At 38.0% G+C, this 25,845-nt stretch overlaps 1 protein-coding gene across 2 annotated transcripts; it reads left to right on the top strand.

Annotated features, from left to right (window-relative positions):
• The first annotated feature begins 360 nt into the window (after positions 1-360).
• Positions 361-25,446, top strand: LOC127953641 (mitogen-activated protein kinase kinase kinase 3-like). Of its 2 annotated transcripts, none has more exons than XM_052552882.1 (17): positions 361-1,665; positions 9,957-10,049; positions 13,600-13,730; positions 13,821-13,861; positions 14,229-14,328; positions 15,207-15,320; positions 15,554-15,674; positions 16,860-16,993; positions 17,862-17,935; positions 18,035-18,102; positions 18,195-18,290; positions 18,379-18,540; positions 18,683-18,831; positions 19,310-19,441; positions 20,343-20,472; positions 20,737-20,914; positions 22,766-25,446. In XM_052552882.1, the coding sequence occupies exons 2-17, from the start codon at positions 10,046-10,048 to the stop codon at positions 22,992-22,994; spliced, it is 1,863 nt and encodes a 620-aa protein (XP_052408842.1). In that variant the 5' UTR covers positions 361-1,665; positions 9,957-10,045; the 3' UTR covers positions 22,995-25,446. The 2 variants fall into 2 exon arrangements, with proteins under 2 accessions (XP_052408842.1, XP_052408844.1); XM_052552884.1 differs by having other exon boundaries at positions 15,590-15,674.
• The last annotated feature ends 399 nt before the right edge of the window (positions 25,447-25,845 follow it).

A 25,845-nucleotide genomic window follows, 5' to 3' on the forward strand; every position in this document is an offset into this window, starting at 1 on the left:
TTCGCAAGAATTCGTTTTTCGATGGATATTTCATTCATAATTTTAAATTGAAGCTATTTTGCTTTTTGGATAATTGGAAAAAAGGGGTAACTTAGCTCATTCCTACGTCTTATTTCCTTTGAATCAAACTCTTTGAAAATATGGAGACATCGAGTCGATTTTGGTAAAGTCTAATGAAAATGCTTCTTATAATCAAAGTTGGTAAATTTTTGATCTCTAATAGCATAAGTACCCAAAACACAGAGATTTTTTTTTTCTTTTCCCGAAACACCGAGGTGGATCTGGGAATCTCACCTACATGACAGCTCCCTTCTGACTGCTACGTCATGAACGTGTGCGCGTCGCGTCACCAAGCGTGATTGAACTAAAGTGAGGAAAAGCGCGCCCCCGAGCGTACACAAACTCCGTGTGCTTGCTTCACAGTTGTCATCTTGATCATGTCACGGAAAATACAGACGCTATGCGATGCATTGTTTCTCACCGACGACGATGAAGAAACCTTGAGCGAGATTTCATCCGTGCATGGGCATTAACAAGACAAATTTTGTTCTGATTTTGAAGGAAGCGAGCTTTTGGGTTCCGGTGACGGAACTGCGTTTTGGCTGTCAGGAAACTCACTGCGCTGAAAAATTATTCTAGCATCTGCTGCTTATCATCAACAACATCACGCACGCCTGGACTAATGTCGCCTCGAGAGCTCCTCTTCTTCTTAACATCACCAAATCCGCTCGTGCGGCCGTCTGCGAGCGCATTTCTCGCACTTTCTACGAGTTTTAACTTTCGCTGAGTTTAGCCGTCATCAACGGAAAGAGGAATTTGTTGAAGTCAGGCGCACGCTCTTTTTGTGCAGATCCTCGACAGTGCGATTCTTGTGCAGTTATTCTCGAACTACGTTGGTCGCTTTTACCTCGGTGAAGTGCATACATGAAGGCTGCTTTCACAGTCACATGCCTTCATTCATAATCATTTGCCGCACAATAATGCGGAGACTGTCCATGCATCGAGCTGAGGGCTCGTTTTCGTGTTTCTCTGGCTTTAAAGAGTTGTTACGCACACGATCCACTGACACAGACGGACTGTTACCGATTCGCCTTTTAATAGAAAAGTGAAAACTGTAGGTCTGTGTAGTGAGCTGGACGGACACATCGACGGAGAGGGAAAATATGCAAACCTAGCAGGAAAAGAAGCCATCAAAATTACGGAAATCCCTTCTTTTCCTCCGGTCGAATGCATTCCGTGTAAGCAGCTCGCTTATGTCTGCACCATTTGTGTGCTTTTTTATACATCTACACCTTGTTGGACGTGAAGTTTATTCCGATTTTTTTTAAACTCTCCATGCAATAGTTATTATGCTGTCCACACAAAGCTATGCACATAGTGACGAAACGTCAATATCTTCGTAGTCACTACTTTTATCGGCATAAACTGGGAATAACGTTTTGTGTGTCTAAGAGGTCTCTTCCCTTGACTGGTCTGAGGAACAAGTTTGGTGGGTGATATGGGAGACCCTCAGGGGGCTCTATAGCAATGGCAGCGGCCTGGATCTCTGTGGAGGGGAACATTACATTAACTCTTACGTTTGTCTTCACGATATACATCGAGTTCCTGAAGACCGGGCAGAAAGTGACTCTGTGAAGAGCCCTCTTTCACCTGCATTAAGTTCAGGTCAGTATTTTAATTTAGGGTTCACTATGTTATTACATAAACATGCTTGAATGTGTGCAAAATTTACAAGGTGTGTTTAGCGTAGAAACAGGTTTTGATACTGTGTTGTGGGTGTATGACTGATGAGACTGACATGCCCATGGTATCTCGTCCCCTCTTGTCATTCATAAAATGTGCACTATATTTGTACTTAAATAGGTGGTCTCTGTATGGCATATGTGTGACTAATAGCAGGTGTAAACTGCATAGCAGTTAAATTATTCACTAGTACTGGAAATCACGTAAACAACAACCTTTATTTGCCAGCAGTGCAGATTGTTTCAAATGAGCTTCACAGTAATAAACAGGAAGATAGCAGAATCAATTAATGGAAAGTCTGCTGTGGACACAATTCAGATTTTGCTGTAAAGCAGCTCTAAAAGACAATCGTGCGATTATCTTAAGTTAGGTTAGTGTTGGTACAGTTCAGTTTGATAACAATGTAAAGTTAATCTATTTTGAAACCAGTAATTCATCTAAAAACTGTTCTACAGAAGCCAGAAATGTTGTTATTCAGCTTGAGTAGTTTTTATGGTGATTCAGTTCAGCTGGGTAACAGTATTGATGTTGCAAGATGCAATTCAACTCTACAGAAGATAATATACAATGTTAATGTGTGTTAGGGAGCACTGTAAGTCAGTGCTTCCCAACCTTTTTTGTCTTCTAGACTCCACAGCCCCATCATTATGCCTAAATGAAAAGGTCTTTGACAAAATCCTGAAATGTGTCCATGGCATCACTAGGGATGCATCGATCCTGTCATCGAATATAGGCTACTTGTTTTTCATTAATGTATTTTACCACAATATTTTTTGAACAATATTTATTATTGTTCACACATGATTTTTCTAGAAAAACTTTTGCTGCTGAATTATTGAATCTTTTTTTTTTTTTTTGTCTTTGATTATATATTTTTTCATTTGTTATTTTTCATTAGAATTAAGTTGTCTATATTTAGCAGATTGTGTTTAACAGGCAGAAGAGTGATGATCAGGTCAACCCACAGAAGAATATACATTTTACATTGATTAAAACAAAACTACATTTACTTAAATAAAAAAAAAAAAACCTTGAATATATTTTTAGTTCTATATGTAAACCATGCTTCTGACAGCTGTTCTACTAACAGTTGTTAAAAATGTTCTGTATGTATGTACAGCTTATTTGCATTGTATTAGACATTACCATCCACAAGTTTATTGTGAGTACGCTTTTTAGTTTTAAAGACACACCAAGTCTGCATTTATTTGATCAAAAATACACTAAAAATAGCAATACAATTGTGAAATATCATGAAATATTTCATTAACATATATTTAATGAAATATCATTAAATGTATATATTAATGTATTTTCAAAGCTACATTTTCAGCTGCCATTAATCCAGTCATAAGTGTCACATGGACCTTCAGAAATCAAATGTGTTCTGATATTTTTGATAAATAGAACATTCAGAATTATTTGAAAGCGAAATCATTTGTATTTGTATCATGAGTGTTAATTTCCTTAAAATGGATCTGGTGGTGTGTATATTAGCATTGTATCGTCATGGCTATGCTGTCTACTTTCTAGATATTAGTTTCTTTCATGGAAAAAGCGATATAGGATGACCACAAGTGGTTCACATACTGAAATATTATCAATGCTAAGAAAACCCCCAGAAGTTAGTTGGAAATCACTGTTATATTTTAATAAAACCTTATTTGAACAATCATCTGTTAACATTACAGGAACACTGTTCTACATTTTATGAATAGCTTTGTTTAGAGTAGATTCATGAAGGTAACCGTCGGCTTTTTGTGCTTTTTCTGTGTTGAGAAAATCAAATGTCTCTTTGTGTCACAAATTGAAACTTGAGAACATTGGACAGATGGTGTAAGATCTGTTTATGTATGATGTAATATGGGCTTTTTACCAGTTCATGACCTAGTGATAAAACACAGTCTTTTCCACTATCTATGACAGTTTTTCATGTCTGCCCAAAGCTGACCGGTACCGTTTAGTCTATTCACTCTAGAGCGCTGGGAACCCTAGTGGGGATTTGTGCTGTAAGCCTATGAATCTCTTGTACTGTAAGCCTTTTAATAAAGCAAAAGCCAGCAGCTTCAGTGCCAGCCCCACGGCTGGGAAAACCAGCCACAGACTAAACAGCTGAAAATCAGGCGAGAGGTGGTTGGGGGCAGGAACGGTCAGAGAAATTTGTTGAGATTCTGGCGAATACTGGAAAAGGGATACAAGCAAAACAAAGCAGGTCCAGCTGACAGGGCCCATGGACGGCCTTCTTCCCTCTCCAGATTCCACACATACTTCCCACCAGGTTATTAAGAACAGGAGAAACAGAAAGTGAGACCAAGATGGGGCCAGAGACTCAATAAAAACTGGATTTAAGGTTTCGTATTTTTGACCCAACTGTTATATACAACTTTTATAATACTAATTCAAACAATGCATCAAACTATTAAGTGCCCGCATACAGTGCCAAAGGCAATATAATGGGTGCTCTGTCAGTTGCTGTGCATGCATCCAAATCATGAAAAATCACAATACTGCAAAAACAGTTAGCAAATACAGCAATGTTTCTTCCCAATGGCTGTATCTGAAATCACACATTCTCTTGATTAGGTACTTATTTTCAATAAATAAATATTTTGTGACCTCTAATAAGTTATGCATTAAATCACTTCAGTGTCATTCATCTCCTGTGGCCTCATGTAAAGTGTCCATCATATGCACACTTCAGAATCTCGCTGGAGTTCATCCAGGTACTTTTTGCTTACTCTTTTATGGGTAATGTGAATTTGAATAAACATATTCCCCTACTTCTCAAACAGTTTTCCACCATCCATACAATAGAGAGGTATGCAATTTTGAATGCAGACAGTGTTAAACAAAACAAAGTGGTCTCTTTTGGAGAAACTGGTGCAAAATAGGAATGGAAATGGAAGTTGTAGCCACTTGGGAAACCACTGAATTTCTTTTATTTGGTAAACATGCTTCCATCGTAGTTTATTCTAGTCTATTCTTGTTTATTCTCAAGAGTGTGTGCTTTTTTGTGAGCTTTTTGGAAATGTATTTTGCATGTTTGTATTCCTGCTCTACGTTTTATATTTGTTACCCCAAAATTTGCTTACAAACACATGGATGGAAACCCAGCTAACATTTCCTCATTACAATGTGTTGCAATTTTGAAAATATACCATAGATAATGTACAGTTGATAGTGTCTATGTATTATATAAAAGAAAAAGTTGTTTGCTAGGAAAACAACAAAAGATTGAAGGAGAATCTAAAGTCAGGTGGGTAGTTGAGTTGGTGTTTTTACACACTGTGTGATTTCCAGCAGTGTGTCATTACCACAGCATAAATCCATTCAGACCTTGCATAAAGGAAAAAGCTTTTACACCAAACCCTCTGTGAAGCATTATGGTGAAGGTCTGTTTAACTTCGACTTGGATTTACGTATAGTGAGACGTCAGATGGGGCCATACTCGCTCGCTGCTCATTGAGTGTGTTCATAGGTGCAGTCGGTCAGGCCATCTGGGTGCCACTCAGGATATTTGGCTGAATGAGTGCAAAAGAATGATGTCTGACCTCTGTAATTTCTCATGGGTCAGCTGAACCTGCATAACTGGAGGCACTCAAATGCTTGCATGCATGCACACGCTCCTTACCTCATCCGTTTGGTTAATAATTTCAGCAATGACCATAACTTTGGAAGAATGAGCAATTCTCAGCAATGTCCAGTTAGTCCTCTCTCCTCCGGTCCACTGTAATTGGATCAAAAGAGAGTTTTGCAGGTCTGGTGAAGGCCGGCAATGAAGCACAGCCATCTTATGTCATTACGAATGATGCAGTCCTATCCAGAGCTTTGCTTTTAAAAGTCAGGATATGCTGATAGAAGCAATCTAATGAAACTTTACTGAATTTCTAGAGTGACCATTGGTTGGATTGCTCCTCAGCAGCTCATCTGGTCTAAGTTGTTCAGGATGTTGGACTTATTTACACAAGATGTTAAGTTGTTTATATTTTATGTCATGTTTTAACATGTCTTTAGTGTTGAAATAAAGTAAAGGATGATATACTTAGGTCTTCATTTATACTTCTGCGTCGTTGTCCGTGTCGACGTGCAGCACACATGCAAACCGCTAGTCTGCAGTGTCCACGAGCATGTTGCTTAAACTCGCAGACCACGGCAAAAGCTGAAGAAGAAGAAGCTTGTCTGAGAAGCATCAGCCGTGGCGGCGGGAAATAAATATCAAAGAACAGATCATTTATTTAAAACTACCAAAAAGAGATGACAACAGAACAGCAGAAGATGGCATTCTTTCAATCTCCACAAGGTCTTGTACCATGGCAGAACATGGTACATGGTTTTTGTTTTGTAACATTAAAAAATATTAAAAGTGCTAAACACACAAAACTCAAATAGATACAGAGGGAGGGGTACTAGCAGACCAATCACTTGTGAATGGTTGCGGTCTGCGTAGATTTGACATGCTGTAACATTTCTGGAGAGGTGTGCACGTACTACGCACAGATTAGTTTAGACTAAGAAGTATAAATAAACTGAAAGTAACTGAAATAACTAATGCTGAGTATTAATACATATTTCCTGATTTGATGCCAGTTCAATCCTTATTTGAAGCATATTAATAAAACGCTGCATAGTCTTCGCTGGAACAGTCAAGGATGATTTGATTCTAATTAAAGATTCAAAGGTGATTCAGTCAAGTGCAGTGAGTGGTTAACATTAATAATGACTAGGGTGGCCATATGCGCCTTTCATACGGGACATGTCCCAGCCAGGATTTGAATATTGCCTAAAACATCCAAAGCAGTTTGACCAATAACATGCAGGTATTGTTCAAAATTGACCAATTGTGGGGCTGCGAGTGAGAAGGTGAAAACTACTGGGAACAATCAAAGCAATGCAAAGCACATGTTTGTTCGGTTGTTTGACTTGAATCGTTGCTGCACACCGATCAAAAAAAGACACCAAAGTAGGATCGCAAGAGCGAATCGAAAGCATTAGGAGCTGTCTTCTCTGCTCTCTATAGCTCATGAATGTCACACAACCTGGATATTTTAGGCAATATTAAAACCCTGGCTGGGATGTGTCCTGTATGAACGGTGCATGTGGCCACCCTAATAATAACAGACAACAACAGGCAAATGAGACTGCTGTCCCTTTAAGACCAGCTGCATGGATCCAGTGTAATGACACGCATCCGGTTTTCACTCAACTGTCCATGTTTATTTAACACATGACCGACTGTGTTTACGTGTAAACTCCCCACGAAGAACATTTTGTCACAATTTTGTGCATATTTGTCCATTCCAGCACAATAAACCATTAAGGATAACTGTTTTGGCGATCACATGCAGTCTCAGAGAGGGACTTTCAGTGTGCTTTGCTACGAACGGAGGATTGAGTTCTTTTTCACTGCTTGTTGTGCTTAATAACTTTCGTGATCACAAATTCGTGATCGCATTCTGTCTGAGATAGGCGCTTTCTGAGTGTGTTCTTTATGTGTCAGCCAGCGCAAGCTCCGCATTGAGTTCTTTTTCCACTGCTTATTGCAGTTAAAGGTGCTCTAATCAAATTTTGCCAAACGATGTTGATATTTAAAACACCAAAATAATCATACCCATACACCAAAAGGACTCTCACCCATGGTACACAAACATGGCAATGATTATCGCAGAAACAAGTGAAAATGCCAAGCAAATTCTAACAAAAGCCAACACAGAAAAGTTGTGTGAAACAATGCAAAATCAACATTACTCACCCTTGAAGAAACAAAGCAATCCGCGTCCGAATCCATTTCCAGGCCTTTTCGCTCCTTGATTTCTCTCCACTGCTGAAAAGCTGCTTCGTTTTACCTGATTGTAACCCATCTTTTTAATGTTTTGTACCTCTGATATTTTCATCTTTTTTTTTTTTTTTTTTAAATCTGTTAGAGCACTCTCTTTTCTCTGTCATTACTGGACATGCCTCTTACTGCTGATTGGCTACGATTGGTGTGTTTTGGGATTCTGACTGTCGAAAAGCATTTTTTCAAATATTGCTTAGTGCACCTTTAACAACTCTATCAAGTGCATCCGACTAGGGCTGGGCGATTTAGCTAAAAAAAAATTATCACCGATATAATGTGCCGAATGTGTTTCTCGCGCCCCACTGATGATGCTCCCCGATGCACACCTTCGACTGTACCATTTTCTGCAATTTTATTTTAATTTTAAATTTGACTAATTTAAATACTTTTATTCACAATTTCCTCATCACAGGCAGGCACAGCACTCATGTTTGTGTGTGTGTGTGTGCTGTCTGCGTCACTCATAGAGGACGTGCCTATATTGTGCGCTTTATCAAAAAAAAATTCTGTCGTCATCGATGAAGGAGTACCGTAGATAAACATTGATACCGTTTTATTGCCCAGACCTACATCCCACCCTTTATTTTCTAACTTCTCACTCAAATGTGTATGTAACTTTTAGTGATATAAATGATTAATCGCGATCAATCACATCCAAAATAAATGTTTTTGTTTACATTAAATGTGTATGTGCTCTGTATATTCATTATGCATATATAAATACATACACACACACATGTATATATTTAGAAAAATATGTTATGTTTAGTATATTTCATATATATCGTCCACTTGGAATTATAAGGTTCTATCTGCATTCCGAGTAGTTTTAAAGATATTGAGCTTCAAAGTTTTGCATTCCATTTGGCTGTGCAGATAGAACCTATAGATCTTATGAAATGTACACAACATTAAAAAAATCAATCACGTAATGTAATTTGCCTATTTGAAATATTAACCAAATAATTTATCGCATATTCAAATTCACAGGCTGGATAAAACATTGTATATTTTTCGGACTAGTTGCACTGACGGTTAACCAGGATGCGATGACACCTGCCAGGGGCTCGGTGATTGACAAATACATTTTTTGTGCAGCCGCTGAATATAGACGTAGTAGTCCACAAGATTCATCTTTGGATTTTAAGAATCAATATCAGGTTAATTTTAAACAAGATCTGTATTTTTTTTTTTTGTTACTGATATTGTCAAATGTCAATCAAATGCATTTGAATATGCTGTAGTTTGTCAAATGCACTATAGCTGAATAATGAAATGTGCTCAATTTTTTTTATATCCAGACCGTCTTAGGTGAAAATTGCAGTGCTTGGTAAATGAATGCTGACACTATAGATTCCATGCATTCATGCAGAGGTTAGCTGTTGTTAAATAGGTTTCTTCAAAGAAGTGGGTTACACATTATGTGAAACTATCATTTGACACCTTTGTGGTGAATTTGTTTTTTCCACTTCCAGGAAGAACAAGTACATATTTGAAAGATGTTAGAAGGTTACTAGGTACATTCGTTTTTTTCGTTTTAAAGAGAGAGAAAAAACTAATCTACATTCTAATCAGTATTAAGTTATCTGCATTTTTATTTTTCTACATACACATGGTGAAAAGTGTTAAGAAAAGTCTCTCTTTTATTTGTACATTTTAGAGCTCCAAGTACATGGTCAACAATATTATTATGGACCACATGATCTCCAATGTTGTTAAACCTTGAAAAAATAGGACAAAACCTGCATAACATTCAATGTGAAGTACAGCTATTCTTACATTCACATTCTTTTTATAATGTCAGCCACCTGTATTCGTGGGCAAATGAAGTATGAAAATAATACAGTGCTAGTGTTTATAGGGAGTATAGCATTGTTGAGAGGAGCCTTTATGGCTGGAATCAATCTTGGAGCTGAAAATCTGGCCATTTTAAATGGTTAATATTTCCCCTGGCTTTTTTTCTCCTTGGCTTGAAGGTTTGTGCCAGGTTCCTCAGTGCAAGCAGGAATCAGGTTACAGTCCTTCAGGTCTTACATGCATGCACAGCACACACACTCACCATCATGTTACACATGTAGTAAAACATTTTTAGGTTATTGCCTATGGTTTGGGTGGAGTTTTTGTGCATCTCGCATCAGTACATTTTAATTTGTCAAATTAACACTGGTAAACTGGTGGTAAACAGTTTGCTATTAAAATAATCTTGAAAAAAAAATTCTGGAAAGAGGGTGATATAGTACATAGTTGTCTGTGTTATTGTTGGCTGTGGTGTTGGCCATGATATCATCATTTGTTGGCTCAGATTACATTTGTTTAAATATGGAGGTAAGGTTCAGCTTACAACAGTCAGTTGTAATGTGTCCACTTTGAATTTTAGGCCATTGATGGGTGCCACTAGAGGACAGTGTGTGTGAGGACCTTCAAATCTGAACTCTCATCAAGAGCACACACATTCATACCGCCAAAATGAGTAAGTCCTCATGTTTTTCCCCTTCATATATCAAGTGTATTCAACATGTCTTCAGTTGTTGTTTGATCTCAAACATATGGAAGCCCTTTTTTACCACTGAATAAAAAAAAAAAAAAGGTAACTGTGATTTTTTATCACACAATTCAGTTTTTTCCCTCACAATTCCAAATTTTTTGGGTTGCGAACTTGCAAATCTTTTTTCCCCCTCGAACTGGACTTCGTAACTCCCAAATGTGAGTTCATAGCTCAACGAAAAAAGTCTGAATGGAGAGATATAAACATGCAAATCTGAGAAACAAAAGTCACAATTGTTCAAATCTCGCAACTCTGACTTTTTTCTTGCAGTTGTTATTTTATAACTCACAACTGCAAGTTTATATCATGCAATTCTGAGGGAAAAAAAGTCAGAATTGCTAGTTTATCTTGCATGTCCCTTTTTGTTTTTGTTTTATTAGTGGTGGAAACAGGCATCGATGCAAGAAAAAAAAAAATAAATAAAATTTCTGCTGTTGAGCTAGATGTAGAGAGAGAGAGAGAGAGAGAGAGAGAGTGAGACACGTAGACAGACAGTGGCTTATGTTCTCACTGGTCACATGAACGCACAGATACTCAACAGTTGAGTGGTTAAGTCTGTTGCTTGGGTTGATCTGCCATGTTCCCAGTATTGGTGGGTAGACGAGGCTTCTCTGTTTCTCTCCCTCTCTTGAGATGTGTGAAGTCCGTCCAAACAACACACTGCGAATATTTTCCCTCCGTGAGTGAGCTCAGCCAAGACACTTCTCGTTCTTACATCAAACATGAGAACAGTGTTCTCGAAAAACACGGTCGTCTCGCTCTCACATCGTTCACTGCATCTGACGCAGGTCTAGTCCTCTGATTGTGATTGTGTTTATTCATGTAGGAGAGCAGAACATCCTCTCAGTTCCTCTGCACCTGTGCTGAAACTGTATAGCAAGTTTATAGTTTCTGCCACATAATCTCCGTTCAGTTTGAAATGAGGTAATAAGCCACTCAAGGACTTTCATTGCAATGTTTAACCACAATTAAGATTTGGCAACAACGTATTGTTAAAATTAAGTTGTTTAGAATAAAAGTATCATTTAAATGAATACATATAAATGATAAAATTTTTATACTTAGTTACAATAAATCTTTAAATCCAAACAGAGTAGTTCATTAGCCTGCTCTGGCCAATAACTTCCAGGAAGAGAAACATATAAATGGCTAACGATAGATTAGTCTAGTTTGTTACGTTTGGAATTGAAAAATGTGTATTGACAAAATAATAAATACTGATTATTTGGAAGGATGCACAATATATCATATTGGTTATCGACTGATATTAGGGATTTTTTTTATCTGCGTTGACTAATATGTTATATTTAATAGTTGGTAATTTCCCCTATTTTTACATTTAGATTTTTACACTGACTTAAACTTAAAGGGATAGTTCACCCAAAAATGAAAATTATGTCATTAATGACTCACCCTCACGTCGTTCCAAACCAGTAAGACCTCCGTTCATCTTCGGGACACAGTTTAAGATATTTTAGATTTAGTCCGAGAGCTCTCAGTCCCTTCATTGAAGCTGTGTGTACGGTATACTGTCCATGTCCAGAAAGATAAGAAAAACATCATCAAAGTAGTCCATGTGACATCAGAGGGTCAGTTAGAATTTGTTGAAGCATCGAAAATACATTTTGGTCCAAAAATAACGAAAACTATGACTTTATACAGCATTGTCTTCTCTTCCGGGTCTGTTGTGAGAGAGTTCAAAACACAACAGTTCAATGATATCCGGTTCACGAACGAATCATTCGATGCAATTGTTCTTTTTGAACCAGTTCACCAAATCGAATTGAATCGTTTAAAACGGTTCGCGTCTCCAATACGCATTAATCCACAAATGACTTAAGCTGTTCACTTTTTTAATGTGTCTGACACTCCCTCTGAGTTCAAACAAACCAATATCCCGGAGTAATTCATTTACTCAAACAGTACACTGACTGAACTGCTGTGAAGAGAGAACTGAAGATGAACGCCGAGCCGAGCCAGATAATGAACAACAGACTGACTCGTTCAGGAGTCAAGAACCTTTCTGTCAGACGCGTCCGATTCGAGAACCGAGGAGCTGATGATACTGCACATGTGTGATTCAGTGTGAAGCAGACCGACACAAAGAGCGTCTGAACTGATTCTTTTGGTGATTGATTCTGAACTGATTCTGTGCTATGGTTGCACGGTGTACCGATACTTCAAAACTATTGCGATTCTCGGAAATTAAAAACGATTTCACGATTCCTAAATTTATTAGTATTCATACTGTTCATTTCAACTAGTTCACGAATGAGAAGATCACTCGTTCTCATTCAGTGAAGGGCGGATTCATTCACTACATTCAACAAATCACATACTCCGTCACATCTCATACTCGAAAGCTATTGGCTCAAGGTTGAGTAACATTGACAGGATGAAACCGTTCTCAGAGCTGTTCACGAGCTGTGCATGCGATGCTAATAGCGCCGTGCTCTCGCGCTGCTGTGGAAGAAGGAACTTCAGTGAATGAGAGATGTGAGTCACTGGATTACGTGATTGAGAACGATTCGTTCACCTAAAAGATTCGTGCTCGAACAAACTATCACTAGTGCAATTTCATATAGCCTATATTAAATATTTGGAATGTTCATATTTTATTAGGTTCTTTGATAAGGTTATAATAGGAAGGTCTAAGTAGCAACGTATCTTCCGTGATGTCCCCGATGCGCGGGTCGGGTAAAGAAATGTTACTTTATTTGTGGGGCGGGCCAAATAATTTCATAAAAGCGGGACACATGGGTTGGACAAAAACCAGACTCGCGCATCACTAAGCTGCATGTGCGAGCACAAGTGATACTGTGGCCACTGGTCCACGACTGGTAGAAAAAGATGACGCTCATTAAAGATGAGGCTCATTAAAGCTCACTGGCTGAGTTTTCTCCGCTGAAAGAAAAGGTTGCACAACTGACAGAATAAGTTACAATATCTGAGACATTGCTGCTAAATTTTATTTGCTTTATTTATTTTTTTTTTACCTTGAATACCATTGTTTAAATTGATATTATTTATATTTTGATATTTAATCACCTGAGTTCAAAAACATTGTTTCATATAATTGCTGTTCATATTTTTATTCAAAGTTCAGAATCAAGATAAAGTTATTACTCTTATGTTTCTTATGATAACTGAGATAATGCTGCTTATTCTTTGTTTACCTTGAATGTCGTTGCTCTAATTTATTTTTTAGATTTTGATATTTCATATTTTGTTCAAATGTTTAGTGTGTTATATGATTAAAATGTTGTCCCGGTTTTAAAATAAAGCACAGCAATGATATTTGAGTGTATGATATATGTATTTTCCCCTTTTAGGGGAAGTATCGAAAATGCAATTCTTGACTTGGTATCGGTATCGAAACGATAATTTTGGTATTGTGACAACACTATTTTGTGCTAATGTTAATTAATTAATTAATTAAAGATGCTAATGTTAACATCTCTCTCCTTCTCCCCAGATGAGAGACAGGCTCTTCATTCAATTATGAAGGATCTGGTGGCCCTGCAGATGACCAGGCGCCAGTCAGCGTCAACTCATGACACGGCAAAACCTAAACCGGTCAGCACTGCCTGCTCTTCCAAAAGAATGGTAACACACATACATATAGGAGAACATACAGTTACCTTGTGACTCCTGTATGACCCTGTCGGGACATAACTGCTGTTTCTTTTTCTTCAGGAGGATGTCAGGATTAAGTTCGAGTTCTGTGGTGAAAGAAGGTGAATTTGAGTTTCTTTCTACTGCAACTAGTGTGTGTGTGTGTGTGTGTGTGTGTTAAATTAAAGTTCAAAAGCACACACAAAACAACATGCAGAACGTACATTTTGAGGTTGTGGCATTTACACACAGATACACTCAGGCATCCTGGTATTACAGTGGAAAGGGAAAGGACTGTGGCTAGTCTGTGGCTGCCAGGACAGACCACAGCTATGCTAGGTGTGCTGGAAGGAATGTGTGCACTCTGCAGATCCAACTGTGTGTTTGACTTGACTTATTGGTTTAGATTACACATCTAAAGAAATCTCAGCTTCCTGTTTAATGTCCCATGTGTGTGGCGTGTGTGTATCTTTATATATGTTTGTGTAGGATTCTGATGTTTGGGCGGCCTGTGCAGTTTGAGGAAGTCCAGCAGAAAGTCAAAACATTCTTCGGTCAGCAGTTAGACCTGCATTACATGAATAATGAGGTATTGATTCACATTCAAATGCACTCACTGACACTCAATTATGTCTGATCGCTGCACTCTTATAAGAAAAACTCAGGACTTTAATATCTGCTATTTGAGTGCTATTTTTCTGAACTCCTCATTTTGTCTAAACTTAAAAGTGCACACAAATGTTAAAAATAATACATCAATTATAGTAAGCTAAAATATATATATATATATATATATATATATATATATATATATATATTACCTTATATCACCCAGTACTTTCTTGAGTAATTACATTGTAAGTACAGGCAAGTGCACGTACTGTAAAATAAAGCAACTGTTTTTTTTTTAAATAAAACAAAAATGTGAAGTAATTACAAAAAATACATTAGTAACATTCAGATATAATACTGACGTAAGATGCGCAGACTTTAAGTACACAAAACTTCACATTAAGATGAACAATAATAAGCTAAATCTAACTTTTAATTTGGCAACTTTTTGTAATAGGTTATATTTTAATACATTAATTCAAATGTACAAAATAAAAATTATAAATGCAACCTTTCAGTAATATTGATGTACATAAAACTAACTTCACTTTAGGGTGAAGACATCACTCAGTGCAGTTCAGTAAGGGGTCGTTCACACAGAATGCACTGTTGCGTAAAAAAATGTGAGACGCGACGCTCAGGATTGGTTTTTGAAAAAACGCAAGACACAATTTGACCTCCTTGAGATGCACTTTTGAGACATGACAGAGACTTTTTTTAAGAATCAGGTTGTGATAATCAATTGACAATTCAGGGTATCCAGACACAGCCACTGTGAGTGCCGCCTCTTGTGTAAAATGTGCTCTGAGCTCTACTCAGTGCATTTGTTAAGTGTGTTTCGGTTTGTGCACACAGCTGTCCATTCCCCTGCGTGATCAGGATGACTTGGATAAAGCCATCGATCTGTTGGGCCGCAGCTCAAACACGAAGAGCATCAAGATCATGCTGCTGACACAGGAACAAAGCAATGTGAGACTAGACTACAGTCTAATATGACATGTCGTTATGAACCAGTTCCATTTGGAAAGTAGACTAAGAATGAAGAGCAAATTCTAATATCTCTGCTTACTAGAAAGAGGTAAAAACAAATGCTAACACTGTTGTATGGTCAGTTATCACACAGGAGCAGAGATGTGTTGATTCATTATAATGTGTCGTCTCCACACGTATAATGATTTCTGTGTGTGTTTTTGCATATGCAGGCCTCTTCTCCTTCTCATCACACATTGTGTAAGCAGGTTCGGATAAAACCTTCTCAGTCCACCGGTGATGTCAGTACTGCGTACCAGTCCTCAGAAACAAGAGGACCCCACCACTCCACCAGTGAGTTCACACACAAACAACACACTTGCACATACTACTGCGCTTAACTTAAAACCCCTCTGCTTTTCTTATCAATCTCCTTGCCCTGGTCTTTCTCTCTCTCATACTCTTTCATTTTCTTTCTCTCTCTCTCTCCCTCTGTTGTTTCTCTGACTTCCTCTGTGAGCAGTGGGTCCTCTTCCTTTTCCTGTCCACCATCACTGGCTGCTCCACAATGGCTTGCTGGCTCCCAGCCAATCAGATTGCGAGACACTATTAGCATGGTGGGCCAGTGGCCTATTGTAGAGATGTGTGTATTTTAGGGGGAGGGGAGGCTGCTGCAGCTTGTAAGGGCGTCTGGAGAAAAGTGTGAGTTCTTTGAGCTCTGTGACTGGAGGAAAAAAGCCGATTGTTTATATTACGCTTCAGTCTCATGATTCAGCTGTTCTGCTTTTAGACTGCGCTCTTGTCACAGTTAAACACATTGCTTGGGACTTTTTGTTTTTGTTTTGTATTGCGAATGCAGTGTTTTTCTTTGAGCTTATTATAATCTATTAAAATGCAGTTGGAATTGTAAACAATTGTATAAAATCATAAATTCAGAAAGATCCAGAAACCCTATTATTGTAAAATAAATAATATTTTTTTTATTGATCAGACATGCTTTTTTTTTTTTTTTATTGTATTAAACCATTAAAACATAATTTAGAGAAATGTAAACAGAAAACACTACATTTTGTAAAATAAAGAAAGAAAAATTTAATCTAGGGACACAATAAAATTAGATAAAAATAGAGATTTTCAATAGGGACCTACAAATTTTAATGTAATGACCATTAATGAGTTTAGCAGTGTAACTGATTAAGTGTGTGCAGATTTGTACCTGTAATGGTTTGTACAGCCCTGATTTGTACTGGTTTATTGCATGCTAACACTGCTTTAGAAAATATATTTGTATTTTTTCTTTCTCTTTCACTGAGTCACTGTACTGATTGAAAGGAAACAAAACATACAACTGGACAAAATGGTGAAGTAAACATGATACATGTGAATACAAATTGTTGCATGCATGCACTCTCAGTCTCACAACACAGTGTGGTCCGTAACCCACAGATACATGTTTGCCACCATGAAAGAATAACCATTAAAAAATGTGTTCTTTCAGATGTTGTATTGTTTTTTGTCTATTGTCTTGTTCTGACGTAGGCTCTCAGAACACTGGCCGAAGTTCTCCGCCCCCTGGTTACGTTCCTGAGTGCCAACAGCGAATCGCACGTCAGGGATCGTACACCAGTATCAACAGCGAGGGCGAGTTCATACCTGAAACCAGCGACCAGTGTGTGAGTTTACACAGATGTGTCAGTGGGAACTTGAAAACTGTAACAGATTTAGTGTTTCTGAATTTTTGATTTTTTGTGTATTTTAATATATCAGGTTACATGATACACTAATGATGTCTGCTAAGGCTGTATTTATTTGATCACAAACAGTGCACAGTATAAACAGTAATATTTGGATTTTGGAAATATTGTATTTTAAAATAACCATTTTCCATTTTAATTATATTTAAAAATGCAACGTATTCCTGTGATGGCATGAAGAAATCATTCTAATCTCAATGTTGAAATCCAGTTTGTGAATAGCAAGTTCAAAAGAACAACATGTTGGAAATAGCAACATGATAAAGGTCTTCCGCTGTCACTTTTAACCAATTTAATGCATCCTTGCTGAATTAGAGTATTCATTTAATTCAAAAAATCTTTCTCACCCAAACTTTTGAGTAGTAGTGTTCTTACACTTGAATATTTCGTTCTGTTAAATTCTATTCATTATAAAAACACGCCAGATATGCTGCTAGTGCTTTTAAGTGCTAGATATGTAAATAAATGATAAAAACAAAGTCAATTTAGCAACGTGCTACCATTTGCAATTACTGTACTTCCTTCAATTGATATATCCATGACTATCTTGCATATTCTCGCAGCCAGATTGGAAAAAGAGCCACTTGTGCAGCATAGACTTAAAGCGTAGAATAGGTGTCAGGGTTATGGTGAAACAGTGAGATGTTCTCATAGAAACAGCATATGTTCTATGAGAGAATTCACACGTATGCCACATTATATACCACTGCTAAAATAAAATACAGTGACCTAATCACCTGCACTGCCTCCTGAGTCCCTTTAACTTCGAGTTGACGTGCATTTAAAGGTGCTGGATTCTTGGAGCAGTGCAGAAAACTCTGTGTCTGGCAGCTGCCAGTCATTGGACAGCAACTCTGACAGGTGAGGAAACTAATCCAATAAGAAATGTGTTTGAATGATACTGTAAGCACCTGTCACTGTATTATTATTTTTTATTTTTTGCTGTCTCTTGTTTCGCAGTCCCTCGGTCAGGAAGCCTCGTACACACAGGGTTAAGAGTTACCCTGACAATCGACAGGACTGTGCAGGTGTGCCTTGATGAAGATACTTTTTTACGTTTTAACATCAGCTTTCCCACTGGCCCAAATGTCCATGCTCTCTCTGCGTTCTCCTCTTTCAGACCGGGAAAACCATGTTTATGATAAGGTTGTAGGGAAGGGAGGGACGTTCCCTCGCAGGTATCATGTGTCGCTGCATCATAAAGACCACAGTGAAGGTATGAAACAGTCAAATGTAGGACGCACACACATACACACTCCGGTTCCTCCCATCTCGTAATTTCTAGAAACAATGCTGCTCTTCAGGTCGACGGACCTTTCCACGGATCCGTCGTCACCAGGGAAACTTGTTCACGTTGGTGCCATCACGGCGCTCACTGAACGGCAGTGAGGAGAGTTTGGGGAGCCGGCAGCTGGTCGATACTCCAGCCAGACTCCGCCCACAGGAGCGCCCGGTCCCTCATAAGTGTGAGTGTGAGATAGGTCCAGATGTTGAAGATTATGATTGTAAATATGATAAGAATGCTTTGTTGTATTTTGTCAATTGTCAATTCATATGTTTAATTCAGCCAGTCATTATTGTATCTGTGTGTTATGTTCATGTATGTAGCCCCTACAGCTCCAGTGACGTGGCGCAGGGGGAAGTTGCTGGGTCAGGGTGCTTTTGGAAGGGTATATCTGTGCTATGATGTGGACACAGGCAGGGAACTTGCAGCCAAACAGGTTAATTTTGACCCTGCCAGTCCAGAGACCAGCAAGGTATTACACTTTGTTGTTTTGTGTTTTGTTTTGTTGTATGGTGTTCTGTTGTCTTTTGTGTTGTATTGTTTTTTTGTTGTTTTGTGCTGCACGTTGTTGTGTTTTGCTTTTTGTTTTGTTTCTTTTTTTTCCCCGTCCTTTCTCAAACTCTTCCCCACTCTTTAAATCCTTTCCTGTCTGCCACTGCAACAACATGCACTGTCACTTCCTGTATCTGTGTGTGATTGTGTGTGCATCGGCCAGAGGGGGGTTTTTGAGGGGAGAACGCATTTCTCGTTGATCATGCCCTTGACACAAACACACACATACGCTCAAACAGTCAAAAACAAAGCGCCACTTTCCCACTGTTTGGTTTCGGTGTGTTGTGGTTGATTTGATGTTCCACGTTCATGCTCAGCTTCTCACTCAGACCCCGCTCTGGTCACAGTCAGCTGTCTCAGCTGTGGTCATGTCATGACTCTTGCCCCCCTTTCTGCAGGAGGTGAGCGCTTTAGAGTGTGAGATACAGCTGTTGAAGAACCTGCATCACGAGCGAATCGTTCAGTACTACGGTTGCCTTCGAGACCATATTGAGAAGACCCTCACCATTTTCATGGAGTATATGCCCGGGGTGAGTTTGATAAAGCACTGGCTCACCAAGTGTTGGGAAAGCAACGAAACTAGACCTGTTAAACAAATATAAATAGTTCACCAAAAAATTAAAATTTTGTCATCATTTACTTATCCTCATGTTGTTGCAAACCTGTATGCTGTTAATTTTTCAAAGAATTGTCCGAAAAGGATCTGACATGTATTTTTTCATAAAAGTTCACAGTGATCATGTATTTGATTTAAAATACAGTAAAAACTGTAATATTACAAAATATTTTGAATAACTTTTTTATTTTAATATATAAAAAGTAAAATAAATCCTGCTTAATAAACTTTTGTAATATTATAATTTTTTCTGTCACTTTTGATCAGTTAAATGCATTTTTGCTGAATACAAGTTTTAATTTCTTCGAAAATCTTGACCCCAAACTATGTATATATATATATATATATATATATATATATATATATATATATATATATATATATACATACAAGTGCCGTCAAATGATTCATAAGGATTAATCACATCCAAAATAAGTTTTTGTTTACATAATATATGAGTATGTACTGTGTATATTTATTACATATATATAAATACATAAACATACAGTATATATTTTGAAAATATTTCCATGTATATACATTTTAATATTTATATAATATTTCATATATATATATATATATGTATATGTAAACAACATTTTTCTTAAATATATACATGTATGTTTTTGTGTTGGAATGACATGTCGGGTGAATAATCAATGACATCATTTTCATTTTGGTGCTCTAATAGCTAACACGTTCTATTGTAAATACATTATTTGTGTCATCAGACACCTGTTTGCTCGCAATACTGTGATGGTGATGTAGAGTTAAGTGTGTGTGACTCACTGGTGCTGTGTTTTTTTTAACCTCAGGGTTCAGTCAAAGACCAGCTGAAGGCTTATGGGGCTTTGACAGAGAATGTGACACGCAAGTATACCAGACAAATTCTGGAGGGCATGTCCTACTTGCACAGCAACATGATCGTCCACAGAGACATCAAAGGTACCGTCTGGCATTAGACCTCACAATATTTTGTGTGTGTGTGTGTGTGTTTTTTGTCACCTATTTGAAATGCAGTTAAAATAAACAAGTTTATTATATCAAAGTTCAATTTGTAGTTTTTATTTGAATAAAACATGTTTTAATAATTTTGCATTAACTGTTATAGCTTGTAAATCTTTTAGTCATGTAACAAGAGTAAAACTGGATCAAAGATCTCATTGCATGCTAACAGCTCTCCTTGGTCACTTCCTCCGGTGCGTCCAGGTGCCAACATCCTGCGAGATTCAGCCGGCAACGTGAAGCTGGGAGATTTTGGTGCCAGTAAGCGGCTTCAGACCATCTGCATGTCCAGCTCTGGGGTCCGTTCTGTTACTGGAACGCCGTACTGGATGAGCCCAGAGGTCATCAGTGGAGAGGGGTATGGCCGGAAGGCAGACGTTTGGTGAGAACTATTCTTTGTATATGAATAAAAAAACATCACACACGATGTGATCTACGTGAGGTTTAGAAAAAAAATTCTGTCTTCTTTTTCCATCATAGGAACCTAAAAACCTTTAAAATATTTTAGAAATGAAGAAAGCAGCTGGGATTTGTGGAATTTTTCACCAAGATCTAAGAGTCCCATTTTACTGTAAACTGTTTTTTTTTTAAGCAGACATGATTGTGATCTATGTTGCAGAGTCTAAAAAGGCAACATACTCTGAATTTTAATATCCTATTTTAAACAAAGAAAGATTTATAAACAAATGTTGTAGTAGGAGAAAACTGAATTAGGTTATTTTTATGTCTTTAAGAAGTGCACTGATTCTCAGTCGGTGGGAGGGGCTTAGCTGCTACTCAGGGATTCCCCCACATAAACTGCTTGGACATGTGTCCAGTGAGGCCAGGAGAAGCATTGTGATTGGCTGAAAGTCAGCTCACAAGAGTTGTCTGTTAGGTCAGATAGCCTGTTAGCATATAACACTGCAAAACAAAAAAACAAAAACAAAAAAGATTAATTCTTAATCAGGATTTGTAGATTATTTTGCAATTACAAATGCCTATTCAATTTCATTCAAGTTTATTTAGCGCTTTTCACAATTTAAAACGTTGCAAAGCCGCTTTACAGAAAATTAAGTCTACAATACATTCAGTAGAATCTTGTCAGGGGTGACTGTCAAATTGATGTACATACCGCAGAAATGAACAGTAAAATTCAGCTAATGATATAATCAAACAGACGATGATTTATATGTTGGAATCAAACTGATAGCAATATTTGTTAGTTCTATCTGTTGTTTCAGGGTTAGTATCATCTGAGGTCCTCTGAGGGTCAGCATCATCTCTTCTCAGGTGTTCTGGATCCAGACTGAAGCTTGTGTAAATCCTAGTAAATTACTGGCAGAAACAGAGAAACATATAGACATGATTAGCATAGCTGCTGTTTCAGTCAAGCAAGAATGATTTGTTCAAGCCAAGCTAAAGAATAATAATGTGCATTTGATCAGATATAACAGCAGTACAAGATTATGTGATGCATTATTTGAATGCTTGGCAAAAGAGATGCGTTTTTAATCTAGATTTAAACAGAGAGAGTGTGTCTGAACCCCGAACATTATCAGAAAGGCTATTCCAGAGTTTGGGAGTCAAATGTGAGAAAGCTCTACCTCCTTTAGTGTACTTTGCTATCCTAGGAACGACCAAAAGTCCAGCGTTTTGTGACCCTTGGGAGCGTGATGGATTGTAACATGGTAGAAAGCTAGTTAGGTATGGAGGAGCTAAATCATTTAGGGCCTTATAGGTATGTAATGATAATTTGTAACTGATACGGAACTTAATAGGTAGCCAGTGCAGAGACTGTAAAATTGGGGTAATATGATCATATTTTCTTGACCTCGTTAGGACTCTAGATGCTGCATTTTGGAATACCTGTAGCTTGTTTATTGAAGAAGCAGGACAACCACCTAGAGGTGCATTACATCAGTCCAGTCTAGAGGTCATGAATGCATGAACCAGCTTTTCTGCATCAGAAACAGATAACATGTTTTGTAGCATTACAATGTTTCTAAGATAGAAGAATGCTATTTTTGTATCAGGGGAAATATGATATCTTGAAAGACAAGTTGCTGTCTAATATAACACCCAGATTTTAGACTGTAGAGGAAGTAACAGTACGTCCGTCTAGTTGCAAATTGTAATCTACGAGATTCTGTGTAGTGATTTTTGGTCTCTGTCTTATCCAAACTCGTGGAATGTTAAAAACATATAATGTAACCTAATGGTTCCTTTTTCTTAAACTGTGTTGTGTGAACAGGAGTCTAGGCTGCACTGTGGTGGAGATGTTGACAGAAAAGCCCCCGTGGGCCGAATTCGAGGCCATGGCAGCCATATTTAAGATTGCCACTCAGCCCACCAACCCCCAGCTGCCCTCTCACATCTCCGAACACACTCGGGACTTCCTCCGCTGCATCTTCCTGGAGGCCAAGTACCGGCCGAGTGCAGAGGAGCTGCTCAGACATCCCTTCTCCCAGATCGTCTGCTGAGGTTTCCATCTAGCTTCCTCCACCAGTTAAAACACTCATTTTTCTTGTTAAAGAGTCATAAGATCAGCTTCAAAGGCAATCTGCATTTCCACAGCATGTGATCTGCCAGCACCCAATCTGGGCTGTTGCCAGGATTAAGTGGAAAAACTGGTTTATTCTCTAATGGTTTGAAATGTGATGATATCTCTGGGACAGCAGGGGGAGCTACAGAACTTTCGGGGTGCACAGGCTCTTTATTACAGAAATCCACAGACTGATGGTGTCCCAGGATTAGCAGGTGCAACAAACATGACACTGTTTGAGTCACTGAGCTGCTTCGAACCGGACTGTTTCTTACTACAACTGCCAAATGTGCCTTCTAAAGCCAACAGGGTCAATCTCACCGACCCCTAAACAAGTTTTTCAGACATGAAGAAAACTTGTTCCTGCCTCATACACACATCAGTCTCGAATGTTTTGCATTTGTGATTAATCGTATATATATATATATATATATATATATATATATCTATATGTATATGTATGTATAGATTAATCTAGAATTGCACTTCCTCGATTTATAATTTGTAAGAACTGTTTTAGTCTGTTACAGAATGCAGCTCATATTTTGGCTGAGGTCAGATGGCGAGGGTCAAGGCATGAGGTTATAGTGTTATAGTGGTTGAAGTTTAATGCGTAGTTTTGTACCGCAGTAGTGCCTTATAGTGTCCTGTAGAGAGCAGCAGTGCAGTACTTAAGATGCAGCTAGTCAGTGGTATTCCTCTAGCGATGATGAGATGTTACATTGGGAATCTGGTAAGGGGTGCGTTATCGGTTATTTTGTGTGTGGTGAGATAATGAGAGTACATTAGCTTGTATATTAGTTTTCTCTCCTGCCCTGCCAAAGAAGATGTCTTTAGAAAGTGTTTTGCCTTTAATGTCTTCTGGCAGAATAGTGGACCAGATGCACTTTTGAATATGAATGTTGAATATACCAAATTGTTCATTTGTTACACAGAATGTGAAGCTTTTTACACTTTTATTTATGTCCCAATGGTTTATGTCAGCCATTTTTATATACGAGTATATATGTATGTGTATAAATCTATTTTTATATAGTAACTCTGAACCGAGTTATGCTTTTAGGAACAGAAGATGAGTTAGAAACAAGAATTGTAACAGCAGCTGGTTTTGCCGAGACTACAACATGATTTTCCATGTGTTTATTACTGGCTGGAAATTGAGTTCTGGCGGTTTATGACGCGCATGATCTGTGCAAGTCACAAGTCTCCCGTACTTGTGTTTTTATGTGTTTATTGTGTGTTTGTCTGTTTCTGTCTGCTTTTTCACCTGTGGATATCAGGGAGAATCTCAGTGCAGACAGGACTTTGACGCAGGCTGTCACAGGAAGTGACCAGTGCCTTGAATCATTCTCAGAAATGCATGGACACACAGATATTCACATTCACTGCCACTTAGGGAAGGACTTCATATTTGCCATGTGTATTCGGATTGACAGTGTTGGAAGGGAAAAATAAGATGTGGAAAAGAGAGATTTTGTTATTAAGTTAAGAAAATGAAAATGGTATTAAAGTTAATGTACACTACTATTCACAGTTTGGGGTCGGAGAGATTTTTGTGATAGAAAGAATATGTTTATTTAGCAGGATGCATTAATTGATCAAAAGTGACTAAAGATTATTTGTAATGTTACAAAAGAGTTTATATGTTTTCAGCATAAAAATATTTTTGATCATCCAAACAAATAAGCAAATGATTTCAGTAGGATCATGTGACACTAAAACCAAGTCAATTCATGTTTGCCATTATATAGTAATAAAAAACAGTTTTTGCTATATTTTTGATCAAATGCAGCCTTTAAAAAAACATTTCACTAACCTCACTCACCCCAATCTTCTGAATGTTTGGATCATTCTGGATTAATTGGAATGCAGGAAGTGTTATTACACTGAAAGTACGTGAGACTAGGCATGTTTCTGAGAAACTCAGAAAAGCGTGTGAAAAGGCAAGATGCTTTCTTTGTAAATGTATCATAGGGTATTGTTCAAGTGAAAAAGGTAGGTGGATGCCAGGGGCGAATTCCCACTCAGCTGGACGACTTTGTTTAGCTCAGGGTTTGATTGACAGGTGTCCGTCATACGGGCACACCAACACTGACCGCAGGACCACTTGTCCTTCTTTTATATTGTTTTGAAAGTGTTTTGGCCTCTTCACGAACAGTTGAATGATCTCAAATAGCTGCTAGCTTTTATTTTGGCAGCTAAGAATCAGTATTGTACCAAAGATTGAGAAATGTTAAGTCTAGTTGAGAACCCTGGGATAAGCAAAAGAATACGAGCCAATAGGTTAGATACACAATATATGATTATGTGTATGTATCTTGACATGAGACTTGCAGTGCAAAGTCCAGTGTATCAAATATTTTCAAATAAAAACAATATGCACAAAACCACGTATTGAATGTAAAGTGTGCTTGTTTTTAGTCTTGAATATATGGTATAGTTTTCAGTGTCTGTCTTTGTCTGTTTGGAGTCAGTCTAAGCCAGTCACAGGACTAACTGCTTTTCTCTGTGAATACACACCATTGTGGCATCAAGGAACGGAGCGGCTGAATGATAGCACTTCCTCCCCCTCTTCTCTCTCTGCAGTGAAATATAGTGCAAAGCGAAACATTATGTTGAGGCAGGAATAAAGAGGTGACTTATGTGAAGTCTAAGATGTACATTATTACTTCACTGCATTCTCCCCCCTGTTAACTGCAAGCATTCAGCTGTCAGCGTTCCCTGGGTCTTGTCACCATCAAGAAAGTAAAAGTGTTTTTCTTGTGTATGTTGTTAGACCAGTTGTAACC

Source organism: Carassius gibelio, chromosome B3 (assembly GCF_023724105.1).
Source record: "Carassius gibelio isolate Cgi1373 ecotype wild population from Czech Republic chromosome B3, carGib1.2-hapl.c, whole genome shotgun sequence".
NCBI classification, from domain to species: domain Eukaryota; kingdom Metazoa; phylum Chordata; class Actinopteri; order Cypriniformes; family Cyprinidae; genus Carassius; species Carassius gibelio.

Bases quoted from the DNA above. Each gene is read 5' to 3' on its own strand.
- LOC127953641 (XM_052552882.1), top strand. The intron at 18,103-18,194 runs GTGTGCCTTGAT...CTCCTCTTTCAG, and splicing joins CAATCGACAGGACTGTGCAG to ACCGGGAAAACCATGTTTAT. The intron at 20,473-20,736 runs GTACCGTCTGGC...CGGTGCGTCCAG, and splicing joins CGTCCACAGAGACATCAAAG to GTGCCAACATCCTGCGAGAT.